General features: G+C 36.4%; 1 protein-coding gene across 2 annotated transcripts in view; it reads right to left on the reverse strand.

The window, feature by feature from the left end:
* Positions 1-25430, reverse strand: part of CUL3 (cullin 3) — a 97316-nt gene that overhangs the window by 37935 nt on the left and 33951 nt on the right. For both annotated transcript variants that reach the window (XM_057551242.1, XM_057551241.1), the window contains 2 exons: positions 17050-17163; positions 785-945 (listed from right to left, as the gene is read on the reverse strand). In XM_057551242.1, the coding sequence (XP_057407225.1) occupies positions 785-945; positions 17050-17163 (275 nt within the window). The remainder of the gene's footprint in view (positions 1-784; positions 946-17049; positions 17164-25430) is intronic.

Consider the following 25430-nt stretch of genomic DNA (forward strand, 5'->3'; position numbering starts at 1 on the left):
TTTGAAGAAAATATATTTTAAATGACTAAATATTCCTGTGTACTTAAAAGCGCAAAAAGAATCAACAGGCTATCAAGAAGCAGGGAGGAGAGCAGGAGTCTACAGCACTCAACATGGGTACAACGCACAGTTGCTCCTAGGCAATATAATTTTTTTGCACCAAATGGCTTTGGGGCAATCCTGACCAAGCACCAAAGATGAAATAAAAAGAACTTTACAAGTCTTCCTCTAACAGCTGCTTTGAATACAAAGAAGCAAAGAAAGCAGTCTTGCATGTTTCAAGCCACTCTGGCTGCAGTGTCACAAAAATGGCACTGCAACAATGTTTGGGGGGGCGGAATACGACTTAACAAAAGGGGTACAAGAGTTCTTAGTCATTTTAGACTATGTTCAACATTTTTTTCTTCAAAGACCTTAAAAATAAATGCTAGCCAAAAGCCCTTTTACAGAAGAAAAAAATATATTATCAAATAGCAAAAAAAAAAAAAAAAAAAGCCAGCATAAAAAAAATACATAAAAAAATCAAAAAGAAGACTAATGGCCGATTTGCTTTTTAAAAGTATATTAAATAAAAGCTTAGGATGGTTTCTTCTAAAAATAAATGTGTGCTTTTTAGTTACAATCTAGCTAACTTTGTTAACTGTGATATAAAGTTTTTGAGTATTTTCATAATATGCTGGACAATCAAACTTTAATTTACTTTAATAAAATTAAGACAGTGAAATCGGTTCTCAAGATATAACCACTAAAAACCAAAACCCAAAGAGTAAAAAGATTATTATACCGGTCTACAACTTCTCCTTTCCGCTCTCTGGCAATCATATCCAACAACGTTTGTCGTAGGTGATCCCTAATACACCCATAACGTACAACTTGATCTCGAAAAATAATTAATCCCAAATTGTAGACATTCTCCACATTATTTTGTTGTACGTACACACGGTCCTGCAGTTAAAACAAAACCATAATATAAACATTAGTACAACTCTTGCGAACATAAAAATAATCCTTTTGAGTTACAATAATAAAGGAAATAAAATTCCAAAAGTGGTCAATTTTTCAGGTGAGAAACACTTCAAGCAACATGGAATTTTCTAGTACCTCCCAAGTTATATAAAAGTTATATATAGTAAGTCCTTACAATTTACAATTGCTACTGAAACAAACAATGGCTATAGGCGGTTGCCCATTTACCTTAAGAAAAAGGGAGGAAAAAAGCAAGCACCCCACCCAGGGAGAGAGGCAAGTCAGCAGAAAGCAGAGGCGAAAGGTAGACAGCAAGGCAGGCAGAACTTCCTTTCTCCCCAAAGCCATACCATGCACAAATATGGTTCTTATTTTCTTAAATACTGTACCTGAAGATCATATTAAGTAAAACTGAGAGCTGAATGAAATACAGATGCATGTGACTTAAGCTGACTGTTTACTGGTAAATGTTAAAAGGTTCTAATGCTTATAATAGAGCAGCATTCAGTATTACATAATTAAAACACCCCTAGCTACTGCCATTTCAGATTATTTACCGGTAGTCATCTAACTTTCAAGTTCTTACCAACATGATTACCGGTGTCTCACTTAATAGAGTACAGATAATCCAGAATTATTGGCCATAAAAGTCCTATTTTGTGAAATATTTTAAAATCTGTATTTACACCAAAATACACTGAAATAAAACTACTGTTCTTAATTCACAAAAGGATTAGTAAAAGAATTCCTTTCTGTTCTTAACCAGGATCTCTCCCGGCTTTGGCGGGTCTGTGAACTTCCCAAAATTTTTAAATTATTGTGTGTTTGTTCATACATAAGTATTTTGGAAAGAGTCCGTAGTTTTCACCAGATTCTGAAAGGCATTTGTAATCCAAAAACAGTAAGACTCACTGCAAACTGTGATCTCTGAACTTTTAAAGGAACACTGTTAATACAAGCAACACCAAATACAAGGTAAACGTGAACAGAAGTTCTACCGTATTAGTATTAAATGGTCTTGATCACCTTTCTAGCCAATTTTTACTAAATTCTCCATGAGTAGCACTCTCTTCACAGACACTATCCTCCAACTTTCACTCATCTCACACAATGGTACATACCTAATGGCTACAAGGAAAGCTGCTCTTTTATTAGCATTGTTGGTGCTCACTTTCTCCATTTTATTTCACATTTTTCAAATCCTGACAGCAACTTCAGTTAAAGTTCAAAATTTTCATTGATGACTTCTTCAATAAATTTTTGAATTTCATACTTCTTTCCTCAAGATCGTAAATTCTGAGTTTTGCCCTGGCCGCATCCCTCCTCCTTTTCGATGGCCTCACTGTTTTCTACGCACTGAAGCTACTCTTCACTCTCATGACCTTCAGGTCCAACACTCCCCACCCTCCACTACCATCCTGATTCTGGCTTACTTTTCAGCATAAAACAAAACACATTCAATAAAAACTGGCATAAATCTAATAATTTATGAAGCAATGAGAAAAAATAATCACTCCAATTATTGAGTAAATTATTTATAAATTTGATTTTTACAATTTTGATTATAAATTTCTATGGTACAGATTCTGTACCAAATACAGAATCACTCTTACCCAATGCAATCAAAACCAGTAACTAGCTAGCTAAAGTGGTAAAAGAGGAAAACTATTAAACATACACACACACACCACACCAGCACCTTAAACATTTTAATTTAAAACATATAAGCATTCACTGAGATAAAGACTTTTTCTTTGAACATGAGTCCTGTGATTAGAAGTCAATGCTGTCTTTCTCACATATACCCATACATCATAAATTTCTAGCCTGTCTACTTTCAGTTTCATTAAGATGGCTAATGACCAGAGACAACTGTGAAGCAATGTAAAAGGCCTTCTAGATTTTTACAATTTCCACTCCAGTCTTATAAATTACCAAATTACCCAATATTTAGTGATTTGCCTTTGTCAAGTCTTTCCAAAACATTCAATCTAGTTTGCCAAATAACAAATTTTATTGTTTTTCACACTTTTATTGACTTACACAATATAAAATGATGTAATAACAAGAAATACAACTAGCATAAACAAGCTTGAAAACAAATACAACTGACTCTCAGTGAGCAAAGCTCAACTGACAAGAGCAAAACAGAGAAGATACAATGAATAGTAGTGGAACAGCACTGAGAGAACTTTGTATCAATCAGGCTGTTTCACAGCTAGAATAGAAAGTATTGTTAATTCAGGCAGGTACTGTTAAGTTTCAACTGTACTATATATGCCTCTGTGACATTCAGCACATCTTGTAGGGGATATATAACATCCCATACATACGATATAAGCAAACTTAACATATGTCTACTAAGACACTAACCTCTTTCTTAGGAAACCAAATGTTCTTAATTTAGGCTAAGAGAAATGTCAAAGAACCAAGTCAGATTTTATTGTTTTTGGTTAAAGGCAACTCCCTTTAAGAATTACAGAACAGGGCTTCCCTGGTGGCGCAGTGGTTGAGAATCTGCCTGCCAATGCAGGGGACATGGGTTCGAACCCTGGTCTGGGAAGATCCCACATGCCACGGAGCAACTAGGCCCATGAGCCACAACTACTGAGCCTGCGCGTCTGGAGCCTGTGCTCCGCAACAAGAGAGGCCGCGATAGTGAGAGGCCCGCGCACCGCGATTAAGAGTGGTCCCCGCTTGCCACAACTAGAGGAAGCCCTCGCACAGAAACGAAGACCCAACACAGCCATAAAATAAATAAATAAATAAATTTAAAAGTTAAAAAAAAAAAATTACAGAACAAAAGACACATGCAATGTAATCTTCAGAGTAAACTAAGAGTGTTAAAGTGAAAATTTTTTAATGTTTTCCCCTTTTGGCTTTATTGCAGTTATATGCCATAAAATTCACTCATTTTAAGAGCATGAGTTCAATTATTTACAGTAAATTTCTATATTGTGTAGTCATTGCCACAATCCAGTTCTAGAATATACTTCCATCACTCAAAAAAAGAAAGAAAAAAGAAAAAGGAAAAATCCCTCCAGCCCTTCCGCAGTCAATCTCCACTTCCAGCACCTCTGCTTTCTCTTTCTATACATTTCCTTTCCTGGACATTTCATATAAGTGGAAGCATAGAACATGTAATCTTTTGTGTCTGATTTTTCATCAAGTGTAAACTTGCTAAGGTTCATTAATATAACATATATTAGTATTTCATTCCTTTTTGGGGCTGAAGTATTCCATTGTATTGGATATGCCACATTTAGCTTATCCATTTATCAGCTGATGGATATTTGGGGCTGTTTCCAGTTTACTGGCTGTTTCCAGTCTACTATGAGTAACGTTGCTATGAACACTTGGGTGCAATCTTCTTGTTGGACGTATGCTTTCATTTTTCTCGGATGGATTTCTATGAGTAGAAGTACTATTGAGCCATATGAAAATTGCCAAATTGTTTGTTTTCTAAAGTGGACGTGCCAGTTATAGAATTCTTCGTATTATCTTTGGCTCTACCATTAACTGGTGGTGTGACCCTGAGTAAGTCATTTACCCACTCCGGTCCTGGGTAACATAAAGGGCTGGTCAAGACAGTCTCTAAAACTCTGATTTCCTTTGAAGCTTAACTCTCTGATCAAAAATTAACATATACTAGGGATCAAGACACATTTCAATATTACTCCTTCCCTTTCTGTTATCAGTCTCCCCTGGCCTGGGTTCCTCTCTTCTCAATCCTAAACACAGTGATGCTATCACTACCAAAGCAGGTGAGTCTATAACCGTATTGGCCTATAATATCTGCTATCTTAAGCCCTGTGGCAACAAGACAGAACGAGAGCCAGGTGCAACTGATGAGTTCTTCAGGCAGAATGCATATGGGAGAGAACAATGTTTCAGAGTAAAAGAAGCCAGGTATGATGGGAACACATGGTTGGAGTATTTGAGCAAAGCGTAGAAAATTTACATCCATGGAGGATGACTGGGGATAAGGGAAATACAGATGTTGTAGGATAAAAGCCAAACCCTTGTCTTTTAATGTGAGACCGTCAAGGTGTATAATGATTATAATTAAACGACATAATATTAAGAAAAGCTGTTAACCCTGAAATATGATTATAGATACCAGAGAGCTAATACATAGAGAAGGGAAAACCTGCAAACATGAGTATAGCCACTTAAATTAGTAATACCAAATAGTCATTTATATTGTTTGGTACATATGATTAATTACCATCAAGTAAAATAAAAGCTACACATACATACATCTGAGTGTTTATGTGTGCGTAAACTAATGCAGGCACACATTCACAATAAACTTGTGATCTGCACATGATCATTAAAATATCTGCTGAATGAACATGCTAAATCTTCTGTTTACTGTTTATCAGCACTATCAGAAGGAATTCAGCCTGTGGGTACACAACAGCCTTTCATAATAGATTCTAACAGGAATCTCTCTTTGTTAAAAAATAAGTGGCTAATTTTATGTAATACAATATCAATTTAGCTCTGATCATTTAAATCACTGGAAGACTATTTTGTATACCTTTCTATGTGAATATTTAATTTGACCAAAAGGTAGTTTGTATGAGTCCAACATTAGTCATTTATCTATTGAAGAGAGCTCAACAGAGATAGAAAGTTGGTGGTTGCTTCTATTTGCCTTTTGAAAGCCAAAATACAGGCATTTTAAATATAAAATGTTATGAAAAATCCATTTGAAAGCCTCACATCTGGATCAAACATTAGATTTACTAAAGGGATGTGAGTTTCATAACTACAGAGATAAAATTACATTTAAAATCTCTGTTTATGGTTCCCTCTTGGGAGTTGCTATTCCTAGGCCAAGCAAACCTTTTCCCCTTAACTGATGGCTTCACCAAGACACCTAATCCACCAAGATACCTAAATATTTAACTAATATATGACAGATCAAACTCAGCATGCAAAAGTATTCTTAGATGTGTCAAGACACACTATGTGAAAATATAGATTTTATGAAAGCTAAACCTGTGCAAAGTCAAGGAGTAACTGTGCAAGTGGGCTAAAAAGCTTCATGACTCAGGGAGTGGTATTTAGATAAAAATAAAACAGCAAAAATTTGATAATGAACTTCAAAAAATAACTCTTGGGGCTTCCCTGGTGGCGCAGTGGTTGAGAATCTGCCTGCCAATGCAGGGGACACGGGTTCGAGCCCTGGTCTGGGAAGATCCCACATGCCGCGTAGCAACTAGGCCCGTGAGCCACAATTACTGAGCCTGCGCGTCTGGAGCCTGTGCTCCACAAGAGAGGCCACGATAGTGAGAGGCCCGCGCACCGCGATGAAGAGTGGCCCCCACTTGCCGCAACAAGAGAAAGCCCTCGCACAGAAACGAAGACCCAATGCAGCCATAAATAAATAAATAAATAAAAATTAAAAAAAAAAAAAAAAAACAACTCTTACTATTTTATCCAGAAGAAATGGTTCGGGAAATATTTTTAACCAACAGTCATTGTATCACGAAAAAGCAAACTAGGATAAATGTGTACTGGGCATAGGAATCAATGATGCACCCAAGGAAAGGACAAATTATAAGCTCTTTCAATATCACTCATATCTAGTTGTCTCATTTGAACACTGTTTTCTTGTAAGATTACATAGGTATTTGGGAAGCAAATTCTAAAACTAACCTTTGGGTTACATTCAACTCTGAACACTGAGTACTACAAATATAAATACAATAGTCCTTTGTCTCAATTATTTTTTGAGGGAGCTTGTTATAAAATTTTTGCTTCAAATACCAGCAGTTCAGTACTTTTAATAACACCACTAATGAACTAAATAAGGGCAGTTATGGATTAGTGCTCATTTATCTACACTTCCCTGCTTGATCCCACTTATGACCAATGGCAGCTATTTATTTAGGCAAAGACCACTTTTTAAATTGAAGTGAATAGCTCTGAAAGTTGGTTTATCAAGCACACTGTCAAGGAGCTTAATTAAACTTAAATAATTCTTCTTTCACTTTCTTGTCCTCAAGGCAAGAAGATCTATAACTGTTTTCGTTTACCTTTTTTTTAAAAAAAGGGAACAGAAAAGCAGCAGGAGCCCGCATGCTGCAACTAAGATCTGGCGCAACCAAATAAATAAAATAATTAAATAAATTTTTAAAAAATAAAAAAAAATTTAAATAAGAAGGGTAAATAAATAAATAAAAATAAAAACAGCATTACCATATGATCTAGCAATTCTACCATCTAGGTTTATACTCGAAAGAGTCAAAAGAAGGGTCTTAAAGAAATATTCATACACCCATGTTCATAGCAGCATTATTCAAAATTGCCCAAGGGTGGAAACAAGCCAAGTGACCACTGACAGATGAATGGATAAGCAAATGTGGTATATCCATCCAACTGAATATTATTCAGCCTGAAAAAGAAAGGCAATTTTTAAAATTGATGCAACACTGGTTTATAACATTACATACATTTCATGTGTACAACATTATATTATGACTTCTGTATACACTACAACGTGCTCACCACCAAATGTTTAGTTTCTGTCATCACACAGCCAACCCCCTTTACCCATCTTGCCCTGCCCCCATCCCCCTTTCCCTCTGGTAACCATTAATCTATTAAGGAAGGGAATTCAGACTCAGGCTACAACATGGATGAAACCTGAGTTGCGAAAGGACAGATACTCTACGATTCCACTTATATGAGGTAGCTAGAGTGGTCTAATTCATACAGAAAGTACAGTGGTGGTGACCAGGGGGTGGGGAATGGGGAGTTATCATTTAATGGGTATCAGGTTTTAGTTTTGCAAGATGAAAATTCTGGAAATGAATGGAGGTGATGGCTGTGCAACAGTATGAATGTACTTAACACCACCAAGCTAACTGTACACTTTAAAATGATTAAGATAATAACTTTTATGTTATGTGCGTTTTACAACAATTACAACAAACAAACAAATACTGTTTAAAAGCATCAAAGAGCACCAAAAGCAACCTGGACTTGCGGGGCCTGGATTCTGGAGAAAAGACAAGTATACTGAGAGGAGCCCTACGTTCGCCTTCACTCGTTCCCTTGGGTCATTTGTTGTATTTGGAGGACTGGAAATAAGAGGCCAAGCAGAAAGTCACAGGTGGGCTGGCTATCAAGCAGCTAAGACTTACGAGGCAGAAGTCTGAAGAAGAGAGAAATGTAAAGAGGAGCCAGAAATTCTGCAAGCAATTTTCACTGAGATGTTTACTGACACATCACCTAAGCATGGATGAGACACCAAAATACCAAACAGAAAGCAGCACTGGGAGACTAAAGAGCTGAACAGAGACTGTTGGCAGACTTGCAGCAGAGAGAGACAAAAGCTGGTATCTCAAGGCACAGTAACATGAAGGGCAAAGCAGTAAACAACTCAGGCTTTTAACTGAGACCCCAGAAGGGGTTATTTCCTGTGTGTAAAAACATGCCCTGGAAAAAAAGGCAAACTGAAAACAGATCAACCTTAACAAAGCCTAAAAGCCAGCTTCAACTAGATCATGGTGATCTATGATCCTATGAAGGAAAACATCATCATCCAGGGCCTCCACAATTTTTCATACACAATGTTGGAAAAATTACCAGGCCTGTCCCCGCACCAAAACAAAACAAGCACTCCAGGATCAAATGTCTAAAAACTAAGGGGGAAAAGCCCCAGGAAGTCAAAGTATTCTAAGAGTCCGATACTATCCAGAAGTGGTTTTAAGAAAAAACTAACATAAGGTAAACTATAAGTCAAGGATCTATGTTGTAATCTCTAAGGTAATCCCTAAAATAATAATAATAAAAGCATATATAAATAACAGCTAATGGGGGAAGGGGATAGGATAATAAATCATACTTGATTCACCTAAAAGGAGAAAAGAAAGCTGAAAAAAATCAAAAGAACAGATAAGACAAACAGGAAAAAACCAAAACAGTAGGATGGCAAATATAAACCTAAATACATCAGTAGTCACATTAAATGTAAATGAATTATATGCTTCAATTTAAAAACAAAGATTATCAGATAGGTTAAAAAGCATGTTACTATATGGTACTTACAAGTGACACACCTTAAATATAAGGACACAAAAAGGTGGAAAGAAAAGGATGAGATGAAGTTTGCCATACAAACATTAATTGTAAGAAAGCTCATTTAGTAACACTAGACAAAGTAGTCTTTAAGCAAGAAGTATTACTAGTGATAAAGAAGGATATTTCAGAAAAATAAAAGTCGATTCAATAGGAAGATAAAAACCCTAAATTGATATTCACTTTGTAACAAAACCTCAAAATATATAAACTAAAAGAATAAACAAACAAATCAAATCTGAAGATTTTAATATTTCTTGGTAGTTGACAGAACAAGCAGACAAAAAGTTTAGTAAAGACGTGGAAGATCTGAACTTGATTAGTAAATCTGACTAACTGGTATGTTTACAACACTTTATCCAACAACTGCAGATTGAAAAACTGAAATTAATTGAAATTAAAAACTTCTCTGATCAAAGACACCATTAAGAGAAAGGGCAAGCCCAGAATGGAAGACATTACCTCACAATACATATATTATTTAACAAAGAACATTTATCCAGAACATATAAAGAACTCCCACAAATTACGAAAAAAACAAACCCCAGAAAACCCACATTTTTAAAAAAATGGGCAAAAAAAATTGTGCAGTTTAATTTATGTTACATATCAACAAGTGTTTCTAAAAAAATTAGAAGTGGACTTTCAAATTAGTTTAAGGCTAATATACTATCAAGTGGTTGGAATAATTGCTACAGTATCTAATATTTTTGCTGAGTTTCTAAGTGTTCTAAATAATGATGGTTTTAAATAACTTCTGATGACAATTAGGTATCTAAAGCCTTAGAAAGTCACTTCTTTAATGAGAATTTTATTATCAAATTCAAAATAAAAAATGAGAAAAGAAACAATACTAAAGATTTCTAATATGCTTTGATAGCTTACACCTGGATCATTGATAAAATCACTGTTCTTAAATTAGGCTTGGGAAACCAGGATTATCTGCCCAAATGGGATGTCCACATCATAAAACTGCCCAGTGATAGAAGAAACCGGAAAAAGGAACCCAGTTGTTTAGCATATAGTGTCTGATACATAATACACAGTCATTGTATACCTGCTGAATGAATGAATTTATTATCCACATAAGCGCAAAGGTGAATGAATGTTAGCTCAACTCTGCGTAAATAAATTATCATATATATATATGATATTACATAAAATTATCATATATACACACACACACATATGTATATATATGGGGAGCACTCCCCTTTGTGGACAAAAGTTTCATTTCCTTTCCTACAGCAAGATATGACTGCACCACCACAGGGCCTACCTCTGGCTGAATTAATACTTGCCTCCCTAAACTCAGTCATAGATTGCTACATAATCAGTGCACACACACAAAAACAGTTCACAGGGCATAGTAATCAAGGTGTTTATGGTTCTATTAATCTGTTTGAAAGAGGGGCTAAAATGGACGGCAAGGAAGAAAGCTAATTATCAAGCACAATACTCTTAACCTTTACAGTATTTACGATGTTGCCCTAGTTTTATTTTACATAAAGGCCTAGTACCTGGCCTTTGACCTAACCATAAAAAGATGCCAAGGTATTATACTGTCAGTCACAAATGCAAAAACTAGAGCACATATGGGGAACCTGTCTTGCACAGACCTTTCTTGCAAAAGCAGTAAGTAAACATTGAACAAGTGTGAAGCTTAACAGTCCCAAAGCCACTGGATCCTATTTTCTTCTAAGATGTTATTTTGAAAACAGAGAAAGTACCAAGAAGACTCTTAAGCAACCTATCTATATTCTTCCAGAATACAGCTATTTTCAAACTTTTTTCAATGTGCAATCTAGAATACAGTAAAGAAGTATTTTTTGGAACTAAAAGTATCAAAATCTACGAGAGGAAAAACAGACTCATAAATTCTGTCATCTCCATGTTCTCATCCTGTCTTCTGATCTCCAAGGACATACAAATCCTTGGTAGCTTCAGCAAACAGCTTACATTATTTCTCTCAACTCTACTCCTTGACATCTATTACCTTTGGTAACTGCAACTTTTATAATAATGACCAATCTGACACACTCCTTAAAGATGCCTAAATTTTCATCTCCCATCTTATCAGGATTCCCTTCACCCACATATTGATATGGACAAATCTTGAGACTCATCATTAGAAGACATCAAATATCTCTGGTATTAAAGATCCTCTTTTTCCTCCCACCTCTCCCTCTGTTACACTTCAACTGCTCCTCATTCTAACTGGATCTTCAGGTCTACTGATCTGTAACACCTAATACTTCTGTTTCCTGGGACCTTGTGATTCACTTGCCTGCTTATTAAACAGCACAGATTCACGATCAACAATTTTAACAATGCTACTATCTTAGAATTCTTCCCCATACCGAATAAGCCAAATTATATCAGTAGGTTTTTCTTAGTTTTTGAATATTCTTCTCTGAGACTGCTTAAGTACCTCCGAAAAAAGTACAAATGCTGCTGACAGCCTCCACTATACAAAATTTGGGCCAACTTACCCTAAATTATCCCCTCACAATTACAGATGATCCACTTATTTATTTATAGATAGTTGACCCCACCACAGGGGATATTCCAAACTTCCCCCATGTGTTAGTTTCCTATCATTGCTGAAGAAATTACCACAACTTTAGTACCTTACTTATTCTCTAACAGTTCTACAGTTAAGACTGAAAACAGTTTCACTAGGATAAATCAAGATGTCGGCAGGGCTGATTCTTTCTGGAGGCTCTGAGGGGGGAATCCACTTCCTTGACTTTTTCAGCTTCTAGTAGCCACCTGTATTCCCTGGCTATAGCCCCTTTTCCATCTTCAAAGCATTATCACTCCAATCTCTGCCTCTGTCATCATACTGACTTCTCTTACTCTGACCCTCCTGCAGCCCTCTTATAAAGACCCTGCACTTCTACTGGGCCCACCAGGATAACCTAGGAAAACATCATCTCGTGATCCTCAACCTAATCACGTCTGCAAAGTTCCTTTTGCCATATAAGGTAACAATCCCTAGGTTCCAGAGGTTAGTCATGGGCATACCTGGGGGTCCATTACTCAGTCTACCACACTCCTCAACACCTGACAGGCTTCTGTCACCTGTAACTGATGGCCCCACCTTCTACTTTATTAAGGAGACCAAGAGCATCAGAAGAGTTCCTCAGCTTCTTTCCTCTTCACAAAGTTGTTGCTACATTCCACCTCATCGCTTCACCCACCATCCTTGATGACTTCCCATATAGCTCAAAGAAGCAGTGACCCTCCTTTCCTGGGTCAACGCTCCACCCCAGGGCTTTGAATTTATAGCCTCTAGTCTTTAAGGATAACCTGCAATAGTACTATATCTTTGTTATTTGTGAAAATGACTGGGAATATAGATAAATTCAAGTAAAAACATGAAAATATCTTTGAAAATAACCAGAGTTTTATGCAGAAAATTCCTCTATTAACCTTCTATTAGCCCTACATATCACAATAGGAAATGCTTTCCTATATCTGTTGACATTAATTCTAATTGCTCAAAAGTAACCTACAGAATACCATCCATAAATTTAACTCTCCCTTGATATTGTATTCATTTTATAGTTTAAGGGGGGGAGGGAAATGAACTGAATATTAATATACCTGTAGATCATTTTGATAATTAAAGCTATTATATAACCTATAACACATTTTCTCCATAAAATAATCAGATCTTTCCCCAATCATTCATCTTTTAAACAATTAAAAAACTGAAAAGGAAACTTATACTAAGTAGGCTCAAACCAATCTTAAAAGTTTAACATGTTAACTTTTCTTAAAGAAAAGAATGAATTAAAAATAAGAAACAAAGCAGAGATTACAAACTCCAGCGCCTTCAGGGGCAAAATACATAATGCAAGTCTCAAATGTTAGAAGGGGGTATAGATCACATGTTCCATCTAGAGACACGTACACTTTTCTTTCTGGAACGCTGAACCTGCCAACAACAAAGTGAGTGGGGACCAATTGTGACCAACGGCTGCCTCCACGTAACCTGTGACTGATTCCATTTCCACTTTCAAGAGTCAGTGTGTCCCATGCTATCTATATACACTGAGGCTCACACAGGGCATTTTAGATACAGACACCTCCTTGTTAGAGAAAAAGTCAGCTAGCTGAGTAGGAGGGAGGTGGGAAGACAGTGCAGCATCTTCTCTCCTCCCTCTGAGCCTGAGATCTAAAATTCCAACAGTTAGAGCCAGAATTCATAGGAAAGAGAAATCTGTCTAGAAACCTGTACACCTCAGGTGTATGTCTTATCTAGCAGGTAAAGTGATCTGATAAGTCTGAATTGAGGGTAAAAATCCTCACAGAAAATAACGTAGATGTCAACAGAAAAAATTTTTTTGATCTTTGGAAAATTAAAAGCATTTATTTATCTTGACTGAAGTATTGGTTACAAAGGAGCACACATGTGTCAAAAATAACTTTATACACTTCAGTTCTGCACATTTCAATGTATATAAATTTTACCTTAATTTTTAAAAGCACTTATTTAACTAAGCCCAGAACACTACACATAAAAAGGAAAAATAAAGAGAATGAAAGATGAAAGAAGTCTACCTTATAGAACATGAAGATACCTTATCAACACTTAAATTTCTTTCTGAATCTGTAATTGCATATTTTAATAAGCATTTTGAAAAAAGCACGATTGAAAAAGAATGTGTATATTAATTCAAAGATGTATGGGAGTGCCTTGTTTGTGCAGAGAGTTGTGCTAGGTGTTGGAGACACCGCGGTGACACAGACATCCCCCCCAGTGAAGTTCAGTCTAGTGAGGAAACGAGGCGCTAAACAGTTGTTAATAATGATAAATGCTACAAAAGGAGTAGTGCTGAGCACAGTGAGAGCAGCTGGTGCCAGTGTGCAGTACACAGCACGAGTCAGAAATGTAAGCTAAGACTTAACGGATAAGTAGGAAAAAAATCACATAAAGGGTGGCAACATATCCAGACAGAAGACGTGTGAAAATTCCAAGATGAGAGAGAAGGACTTCAGCAGGGCAGTAACATAATCATGTGCTTTATAGAGAAGAGAGGGGAGCACAGTGAATGTTATATGACTAGTTACTAAGAAATGAAGGTGCTTTGGTCTTAGGTAGTAGATATGAAAACAGAGAAATTTCAGGTTCTAGAAATACATGATGTAGGGAGAGAGGGAGAAGAAACTGACAAGAGTAATTCCCAGGTTTCTGTCATGATCAGATGGAATGACACCGATTATGAGCTCATTTGGAAACGCCAAGTCTGAAGTACCTCTCAGACAATGAAGGGAGCCACCAACTAGATAAATGAACTTACGAGTCTGAATCTCAGAGAATGAGGCTGGAGACATAATGTGGGAATCACCTGAACAGAGGCACAACAGAGAGCTAAGGTAAGCAAATAACAGGTACCAGGAGAAGGAAGCCTAGGACTAAGCCCCAAGAATGCCTCTATTTTAAAGGGCAGAGGAGAAGGAAGAGTGACTGAGAAGAAACAGAAAGGCAGGAGGCATACCAAGGGAGTGTTTGGTCACAGAAATTAAGAACCCAACGTGTTCCGATGCTGCTGGAAGAATCCAGGAGCATGAGGAGTAGCAGTGAGCTTTGCTTTCAGAGACGCGCAAACGCGGAGATCCCAGTAAGAGCAAGAAGGAATAGAAGAGTTGAGATAGAAGCGTGACTAAAACATATTCAAAATGAATAAAAGATGAGAAAAAAGAGATAGCAAGTGTCAACATTTCCTATGAGACATTTAGCTGTGCATGGCAATGAGACACCCTGGGAAGCAGTGCAGGGGTCCAGCCGAAAATGTAGTGGGGTTTTATTTTGAGGATGCCAGTGACCTGAATGTGTCCAGTGCTGATGAGTAAGACCAGTAAAAAGGCAGAACCTGAAAATAATTCTGTTTTTTGACAAAGTAGAAAGAAATGAGATTCTTAGCACAAGTGAAGAAATGGCATTTGATAGGTGAGGAAACACTGCCCTCCATTAAAATGGGAGGGAAAAAGAGAAACACAAAAGGGGAGAAAATATAGGGAAACCTGTAGATTCAGAGGCAAGAGATGAACCCAGCTTCCACCTGATGCTTTCTCCTTCTCTCTGAGAGGCAGAAGGCAAGATTGTTTATTAAGAGTAAGGGGACCAGCAGGACAGCTGGAGGTTTGAAGAGAAATAACTCTTTCAAAGTGGTGGAATGAGCTGAATAGAGAAAGCGTGAGACTACTGAGCAGTGTGGAGGGCTGACTAGAGGTTTGTGAAAATGGACAAATACTGGCACTGAGCTACCCTGTGTGAGGTTTCCCAAGTGGGGTTTCTACCAGCAGAAGCCCAGGAAAGGCAAGTTGCTGGGTTTATCTAGGGGTGTGGTACTACCAGCTGGGTTTGATGAAAAGATGATGGGAAATATTAATACTAGTTAATTTTTACTGAGCACATTACTACAGTCCAGGCCATATAGGTGCTTCATATGAAAGGCTCCTTTAAGCCTCATGGCTACTCTACCCAATTAGCACAATATTATTTTCATTTTATAAATGAGGAAGCTGAGGAATGATAATTAGTTCCTTGACTATGGTCACATAATAGCCAGGATTCAAGGTTTGAGATTTCATTTGCCCCCCAACCAACAAAAAAAGTGGTGTGTGTGTGTGCTGAAATAAAACAGAAATTTAAAAAATAGCATGGTATAAAAAGTATATAAATAATTTTAAAATATTCCTTTTATCAATAGAGTGATGGACCATGAAATCACAAGTAATTTTCTATCTCAGTGTCTGTGTTGGAATTTAAAGACTCACCAAATCCAAAACTTAAAGAGGACAGCAGTAAGTTAACTTATTTCACATTTAAATCCCAGACATTATATGTTTTCACATGCTATCGCATTTACCTCAAAATATCAACTTAAAATGAATCTATATCCTGAAGAGGAAAACGAGGCTCAGAAAGGCTAAATAATTTGTTAAACGTTTCATCAAAACCCTGAAAAACGAAGTAGCTTCTCCTTGACCCTCTTGCCACTAAGCCCTATAAAACCTGGGGTAATAGGCCTGATTGAATTCACTCAGCAGAACAAAAAACTTGACAGCTGTTTGCTCTCATTGGAAATTCTTTCCAAACACTGCTTCATTCTACCAAGTAAAAGAAAGCAGGACACGCTCTCACCATTACAACTAATAATCAAAACTAAAGAAACTGAAAATAAAAATTCGAAAAGCAGAGAGTGAAATCTTAGAAGAAAATCACTACGTCCAATTCTCAAACATAAACAATGAAGTAACAAGTTATTGGGCTTGATGATTTTGCAGACACAATAATTAAGCTTGATGAATCTTAATAATCATACTAAAGTTAAAAAAACCTGAGAGTTTAATCTCCTTGAAAGCTATTAAACAGCTTACCTCAGGTCCATGTTTTCCAAATTGTTTTGATGAACAAGATACTTTTCTTGAATGATTAAAAAACAGTAAAACTAGGTGAAAAAGGCAATACATATCTGAAGAATATATATATATACCGCAAGCACTTACAGTCCTTGTAAGATTGGGAGAGATTTATTATTAGGAGTGATAGATGGCAGTTATTACAAAAATATTTGTATTAATATGACATCCCCTGTAACTGAAGATATAAGGACATTAGGGTTTAAAAACTTGCAAGAGAATATTCAGCTTTCATCTCTCATGTTGTCACTCAATCACCCTTACTCAAGAAGAGATGATGGACTTTTCGGTATTTCACATATTGAAGCGTAAGTGCTAGATATTTAGAAAAATATTAAATCTTTCCCTTTCAGTTTTCCATTCTAATCATTAAGTATAGGAGCAACTAAGATTCTACTCATATAAGCTAAGGCTGGCCCTTACGAAGGAAATAGTATTTTAAAGAAAAAGAAAAAAAGGTTTCCACACTGAGTTGTACCATCCAAATGTGACAGAAAAAAGGCACTGTGTTTTGAAATGCTTAACTTAAAGGAAAAACAACAAAGCTCTACTTACCATATACATTAGTATGTCTCTAATCATCACCATAGCTGTCTGATGATCGTTCCAAGCTTGATTTAGTGTTTGAAGAAAGTTGTTATTCAATGAATTTAGTACATCTTCTCGCACCTATTAACAGAAAAGTTCATTAGTTTGTTTATACATATGCACGCGTGCACTCATATGTATACATGCACATATCTGTTCAACAAAATAATGAAGTGGAATCTTCGATTTTAGATCAAAGAAACATGTTACAGACCAGTAGAAATATTTTAAGCTATAATACAACCTATATACAGATAACTAACAAATGTGTTTTGTATAATCCAGACCCATCTCTTGACCTCCAGAATCATAAAGCAACCTCTTGGGCACTTCTCAACCCGCCGATGACTTAACCTCACTGTCAGCATAAAATCCTAAATACTTATAAAGGAACCACAAAGGCCCCACAGAACTGGCCCCAGGCTATTGCTCCAATTAAATTTCCTACTACACTTCCCCTCCCCAATCTTTGAAGAATGGTCGAAAACACTGATTTTGGAGTCAAACTACCTGGGCTTGAATCCCAGCTCGCCGACTAGCTGTGCAACCTTGGGTAAAGTATTTAATCTCTGTGCTTCAGTTTCCTCAAATCTGAAGTAGTATCCATTTTATAGGATTGTTTTAAGGATTGAATTACCACTAGTAATACAGGTAGAACAGTGTCTGGCACTCAGTAAACACTCAGTGAGCATAAACTATTAACTTAATGCACTCCAGCTACCATGGAGCTGCATACAGCAAATGTGCTCTGCCATCTCCTCTGCGCTGGTTCACATACCTCACTCCCTGCCTTTTTTTCTGCTCAAGTTTCACCTCCACAAAAAGGTCTTCCCTGACACCCTATTTCAATAACGTCTATCTCTATTCCTTTACCCTACACTTTATTTTTCCTCAAGTACTCATCACTAGTTACTAGTATATTACATATTTATGTTTATTATTTCTCCTACTAAAATGTAAGCTCCACGGTAGCAGGGAGTCTGTCTTTTCCATGTGTACCTTCCACATCTAGAACAGTGCCTGGCATATAAAAGACCCTTTATTTCATCCCCACCCTCCAACACCATGATCCACCTCCAACAAGGTAAGCTCTTTCAGGATATCTGCCTTTGCAAGTAAAGTTCCTTTCAGTCTGAAATGCCTTCCTAATGCAATCCTGATAAGAATTCAGGAATTCCACAGTCCACAAGCATATTGACACCTTCTCCAATATGAGGTTACTGACTACTACTTCTTCCTGCTATGCTATCAGTCCAACTGAAAGATTATTTGACTAGGAAATAGAATCTAGACGCTGGTTCTAGCTTTGTCATGAAAAAGTAGTGTGTTTGTCCTCCAAGTTCCTACAACACTTTGGGACTATACTGCCAACCTATGCAGTTATTCAAATCCAACCAATCTTCCATGGTCTAGCTCAACTCTCAATAACTCCCGGCTTGAAGAGACATCTTCTATCTCTAAACATTCTTTACCATAGATAATCTGCAGTAGTGGTTCAACTTTTTCAGGTTGGGGAGAATCTGAAGTCATGGTGTTCTCTGAGAAACAAATCATTTAATATGTGTGTTGAGATATATAGACACCTGTAAACCCAAATTATAAATACATGTAAATAAAATGTCACTGTGTATTAGAACTAGAAAAAAGTGGTTCGAAGTGCCAAAGATTAAAAAACAAAATACACATAACACATTACTCTCAACACATGGGAGAGTAAGTTGAAGTTGACAAAACTATATATTTTCTTATTTATAGAGGAAAAGAAGTCAGTGAGAGATTTTAGTGATGGGACAATAAATCTATTCTACTAAGCATACAGTATGAAAACCACGAGCCTATATACCACATAATTTAGAATTTTATTATATAATCTTTTGTTCACAGACTCAGCTCCTTGACTTCAAATATATCACCCAGAGATTACTCCATAAATATGCTGACTACATCAAAAGTGATAAACATCCATGTCAGTTAGTTGACAGTACTGTGTTAAACAAACACTTTCATGGAAAGTGGTAATATACCATTTATTTCAACTCATTAAGTCTATCACTCATCATATGCAAGTTCCCAAGGTAGCTAACGCTAAAAACAAAAACAAAAACACAGCAAGTTGAAAATGCACCTATTTACAAAATTCTTCAACCTTCATATTCTTTCACTGAACCACTAAACTTTGAGTAGCAATTAAATCAAAATCATGACAATACTAGAGAAACTGTACTACATAACAAAAATTAAATTATATATTCCAAACACCATAATATCTAGGAATTAATTATTTGTAAGGACTTAAGTGAACTTCTATATACCCCCTTTGTTATAAAATCAAGTTATATGTTAACTGTATTAAAGTCACCCTGATTTTGGAATGCAAGAATATGCTTGGTATATTTGTTGGATAAATGAAAAATTTACCAATTAAATTTTAAAAGTTATAAAATAAGGCATATTTTCTAAAATCAATTATTTATACACTAAAACATAGCAACAAGTATAAGATACCTGCCTTTCAACAAAATTAAAATGCGATCAACTAGCACAATGTGTCACAAATGATACAATTGCTTTATTTGCATTATACTTCAAAAAATTATGCTGACAAATCAGTTAACAGTGAATTTTACTTAGCAGAAAATAAGCTGCTATACACTGTTAATTTTGTTATATTTATTTTTGAAAGATTACACACACGGACAGGACTAAAAGATGAAAGATAAATACCCTTAGGCACACTTGCTGCAATCATCTCTTAACTATTCAGATCACTTTATGAGCAAAAAACTGTTCCTCTAAAACTGCCCCAGAAAAATATCTTCATACTCTGATACATGAAAAGTGAATGCATATTTGTTCAAACATATACAACGAAATGGTAGGAATGAGGTGAAAATTCAATCTTTATGAAGATCAAAACTTTTGATAGGCTTTTCAAAAGAAGATTAAGTTGGCATATAAAGCAAAATACACAAAGTGAAAAAAAGATTTAACCTTTATTTTACAAATTATTAACATAACAATACAGAAAACTTGAAATAGAAAGTGGGAACTGTGTGTTGTAACATGATTAATCTTTGCACCAGCAAAGGCAACCCTGACGTAGAGGTGGTACCAGAACCAAAGGGACCTGCAGATCAAGTATGACCAGCATCATTACTTTAGAAAATCTACATGAAGATTATCCAGATGAAGAGTTGGACTTTGAAGAGTGAGACGATGAAGAACCATGGAAGTTGAGAGCAGGATGGACCAGCTGTGACAAAGAGGATAAACGAGTAGCTGCAAACTGATGGTTAATGCAAGACATCTAGCCTTGCAAAGGATAAAGCAAGACATAGTAATTTAAAACAGTAGATCACAAACTTGGCAAAGAAATAGAATCCCATGGAGACTAATAGATTTCAATCAAGAGAATGAGAAGACAAGACACAGAATGGGAGAAAATATTTACAAAAGACACACACACCTGAAAAAGGACTGTTATCCAAAATACACAAAGAATTTATAAAACTCGACAATAAGAAAACAAACAACCCAATTTTAAAAACTGGCAAAAGACCTGGACACCTCACCAAAAAGAGATCCAGATGGCAAATAAGCATATAAAAAGATGTTCAACATCTGACCGGTAAGGAACTGCAAATTAAAATAACAATGGGATACCACTACCCATCTATTAGAATGGCCAAAGCCCGAAACAACGACATCAGCAAATCTGGTGAGGATGCAGAGCAAGAGGCACTCTCAATCACTGCCGGCAGGAATGCAAAATGGTGACAGTCACTTTGGAAGAGAGTCTGGCAGCTTCTTACAAAACCAGACATATTCTTACTATATGATACAGAACATTATGCTCCCTGGAATAAATACCAAAGGAGTTGACAACTTATGTCCACATAAAACCCCCCACACTGATGTTTATAGCAGCTTTATTCATAACTGCCAAAACTTAGAAGCAACCAAGATGTCCTTCAGTAGGTGAATAAATAAACTGTGGTACATCCAGACAATGGAGTATCATTCAGCACTAGAAAGAAATAAGCTATCAAGCCATGAAAAGACACACAGGAACCTTAAGTACATATTACAAAGTGAAAGAAGACAATGTGAAAAGGCTACGTACCATATGATTCCAACCATATGACATTCTTGAAAAGGAAAGACTAAAGAAACGGTAAAAAAGATCAGTGGTTGCTAGGGATTAGGGTGGAACAAAAATGAACAGGCAGAGCACAGGATTTTTACGGCAGTGAAAATATTCTGGATGGTACTATAATGGTATTTCATTACACATTGGTCAAAATGCATAGAATAACCACCACCAAGAATGACCCTCTAATGTAAACTATGGACTCCGGGTGATAATGATATGTCAGTGTAGGTTCATTACTTTAACAAATGCGCCACTCTGGTATGGGATGCTTATAGTAGGGGAGGCTGTACATGTGTCAGGGGGCATATAGGAAATCTCTGAACCTTCTGGCCAATTTTGCTGTGCATCAAAAACTGCTCTAAAAGTAAAGTTTATTAAAAAAATTGGGGGGGGGGCCACCAATTTACTGATCTAAAAAAAAAAACTGATCAAAAGAAAGAGAATCTGGGTATTTTTCTCTTTAAAGCTACCCCAATGATTCTGATACAACAGCCAGGATTTGGAAACCACTGACTTAAAAGAGCCATACTAGCCATTTCTGTTCCTTCCCTTTGCAGAATTTCCTCAATATGAATATGTTTTTATATAGTTATAATAATAATCATACTGATGTGGTTCTGAGTCCTGATATTTTTAAGCCATCCATTAACATTCAACATTAAACTTTACTTTAGGAGAAAAATTTCTAGCTATATCATTTCATTTCCAAAGCACCATAATAATTCAAAGAAAAAGGGTATAGCAGAATGAAATGTAAGAAAAATACAATGTCATCTGAGATTTAAGCAATTTCCAACCTAACACCAAAAGCATGAGCTATAAAAGAAAAAAATGATAAACTGGACTCCATCAAAGTTAAAAGCTTTTGTTCTGCAGGTACTGTTAAAACAATAAAAAGACAAACTATAGACTGGGAGAAAATATTAAATGACTTGTACCCAGAATAAAAACAAACAAACAAACAAACAAAACCTCTCACAACTCAGTAAAGAAAGCAAACAACAGAATTTTAAAATGGGCAAAAGACTCGAACAGACAATTCTACACATGAAAAGATGTTCACCAACATTAGCCATTAAGGAAATGCAAATTAAAACCGTGATGACACACCCATTAGAATGGCTAACATAAAATATACTGACAATACCAAGTGCTGGCAAAGATTCTGAGCAACTAGAACTCTCATACATTGCTGGTGGGAATGCAAAATGGTACAGCCCTACCAGAAAACATTTTGGCAGTATCTTATGAAGTAAAACATACACTTACACGTGACCCAGCAATCCCTCTCCTAGGAATTTATCCTAGAGAAATGAAAACTTATATTCACACAAAAAGCTGTACACAAATGTTCATAGTAACTCTATTCATAATCAGAATAAACTGTATACAACCCAAATGTCTTACAACAAGTAAACAGGTAAATGGATAAGCAAACTGATACATTTATATAGCAGAATATCACTCAGCAATAACAAGGAACAAACTATTGACATATACAACAGATTGGCTCAATCGCAAAATAATTATGTGAATGAAAGAAGTGTCAAAGGCTACGAACTGTATGATTCCACTTATAGGACATTCTTAGAAAACAAAACTATAGTGACAGAAGAGATCAGTGATTGCCAGGTATTAGGGGTGGGAGAAGGATGTGACTACAAAGGGAAAACAAATTTTCTGGGGTGAAGGATGTTCTATATTGACTGTGATAGCAGTTACATAAATCTATAAATGGGCGAAACACAGAACTGTACATGAAAATAAAAGGCTAATTTTACTGTATATTGACTTTTTAAAACTTGCAGTAATTATGATTCTCAAATTGGGTTCTGTTTTATCATCATATTATAAATGTAAGCTATGATGCCACAATCTTTATTCATAAAAGCAACTTGAATGCCAAACAGTGAAGAATTGCTAATTATTTTGTGTATACCAACCTTACAAAGGCCTCTGCAATAATTCAAATTGACATACTACATCCTCCATTTCTGTGAACAGAGCTTTCCCTGTCCTTTTTATTACACACTTAGCAAAGATTAAAGTAGATTACTAAATCAAAAAAAAAATCTTTATTTTTCAATGTTGTATCAGTAATAACACCTGTTCACTGATAAATTAACATCCAAGTTGCAAGAAATACATCCTCAAATCAATCAAATTACTGGCAAAGGGAGGGGAGAAGGATGGAAAAGGGGGTGACAGGAGAGGCCAGCAGGCATGAGCATGAGTGGGAGCGACAAGGACTGACAAGGAGGCTGACCCTGGGCCAGCAGCTCTTGGCTGGATGGAGAGGTGAAGGATACTAATAATCTACACAGTATCCGCCCACCCTCTAACATACACACATTTATTTTTAATCATTAATTAAAACTTTTTCACCTAAATTTAAATGCCTGGGGCAAAGTCCCAGCAAGCCAATCCTAACATCTAGATACCACAAAGAAATTTATCAGCTAAAACTAATTATAAAGATTTTAATTCTAAAGTTTACTGAAACCAGAACTGAGCCATGTAATTAATGATGATATGGAATACTGAAAAGGACTTCCTTCTTAGAAAGTCTTAAAACTCAGGACAATACTTAATTCCAACACAGATAAATCTCTGTAAATACAGATATTTGTATTTAGCATTATTTTGCATTGAAATATACACCATGTATTAAAAACATAAAATGGTGCATAATCTAGCACACATGCTAAAAAAAGAACATTTGAAAGTATCACAGAGATACTACTGATATATGTTAAGAGGTGCAACCTCTTAGAAATCTGTAGTACTGTAATGTTCACTCAGGAGCTAAAACAATCAAATTAGTATTTGCAAATGGACTTGAGGACACGGGAGGGGGAAGGGTAATCTGGGATGAAGTGAGAGAGCGGCATGGACATATATACACTACCAAATGTAAAATAGACAGCTAGTGGGAAGCAGCTGCATAGCACAGGGAGATCAGCTCGGTGCTTTGTGACCACCTAGAGGGGTGGGATAGGGAGGGTGGGAGGGAGACGCAAGAGGGAAGGGATATGGGGATATATGTACACATATAGCTGATTCACTTTGTTATAAAGCAGAAACACACCATTGTAAAGCAATTATACTCCAATAAAGATGTTAAAAAAAAAATTAGTATTTGCAGACAGTTACCAAGGGCAGTTACTAATAAGGACTTTGTCCAAGTTACTTAGCCTATACAGTCTGCAGCTCCTCTTCCCTGTAATATGGCTGGGGTTGATTAGATCAATGGCACTCATGCAATGCTCCACTAAGATGTCTCAGTACCACTCCAGGGTGGGCACTCTTTCCCCTGATTAAATATGATTTATATTGGTTTTGTGTGATTTTAAAAGTGGGGTTTTCCACTATTTTAAAAATACAGGCACACCTCGAAGACATTGTGGGTTTGGTTCCAAACCACTGCCATAACGTGAATATCGCAATAAAGCAAGTCACACGAATTTTTCGGTTTCCCACTGCGTATAAAAGTTATGTTTACATTATACAGTAGTCTATTAAGTGTGCAATAGACTAAATAAATGTCTAAATAAATAATGTGCATATCTTAATTTAAAAATACTTTGTTGCTGAGAAATGCTAGCCATCGCCTGAGCCTTCAGGGAGTCATAATCTTTTGCTGGTGGAAGATCTCGCCTTGGTGTTGACGGCTGCTGACTGATCAGGGTGGTGGTTTTGCTGAAGGCTGGCGGGAGCGGCTGTGGCAATTTCTTCAAATAAGATGACAATGAACTTGCCGCATCAATCGACTCTTCCTTGTTTCAGGAATGATTTCTCTGTAGCATGCAATGCTGTTTCACAGCATTTTACCAACAGTAGAACTTCTTTCACAAGCGGAGTCAGTCCTTTCAAACCCTGCTGCTACTTTATCAACTAAGTTTACGTAAAGGTCTAAATCCTTTGTTGTCACATTAACAACCTTCACAGCATCTTTACCAGGAGTACATTCCATCTTAAGAAACCACTTTCTCTGCTCATCCATAAGAACCAACCCTTCATCCATTAATGTTTTGTTTAGAGATTACAGCAATTCAGTCACATCTTCAGGTTCCACTTCTAATTTTAGTTCTTCTGCTACTTACACCACATCTGAAGTTACCTCTTCCACCCTTTGAGCCCCTCAAAGTCATCCGTGAGGGCTGGAATCAACTTCTTCCAAAGTCCTGTTAGTACT

This window comes from Balaenoptera acutorostrata, chromosome 8 (genome assembly GCF_949987535.1).
Source record: "Balaenoptera acutorostrata chromosome 8, mBalAcu1.1, whole genome shotgun sequence".
NCBI lineage: Eukaryota > Metazoa > Chordata > Mammalia > Artiodactyla > Balaenopteridae > Balaenoptera > Balaenoptera acutorostrata.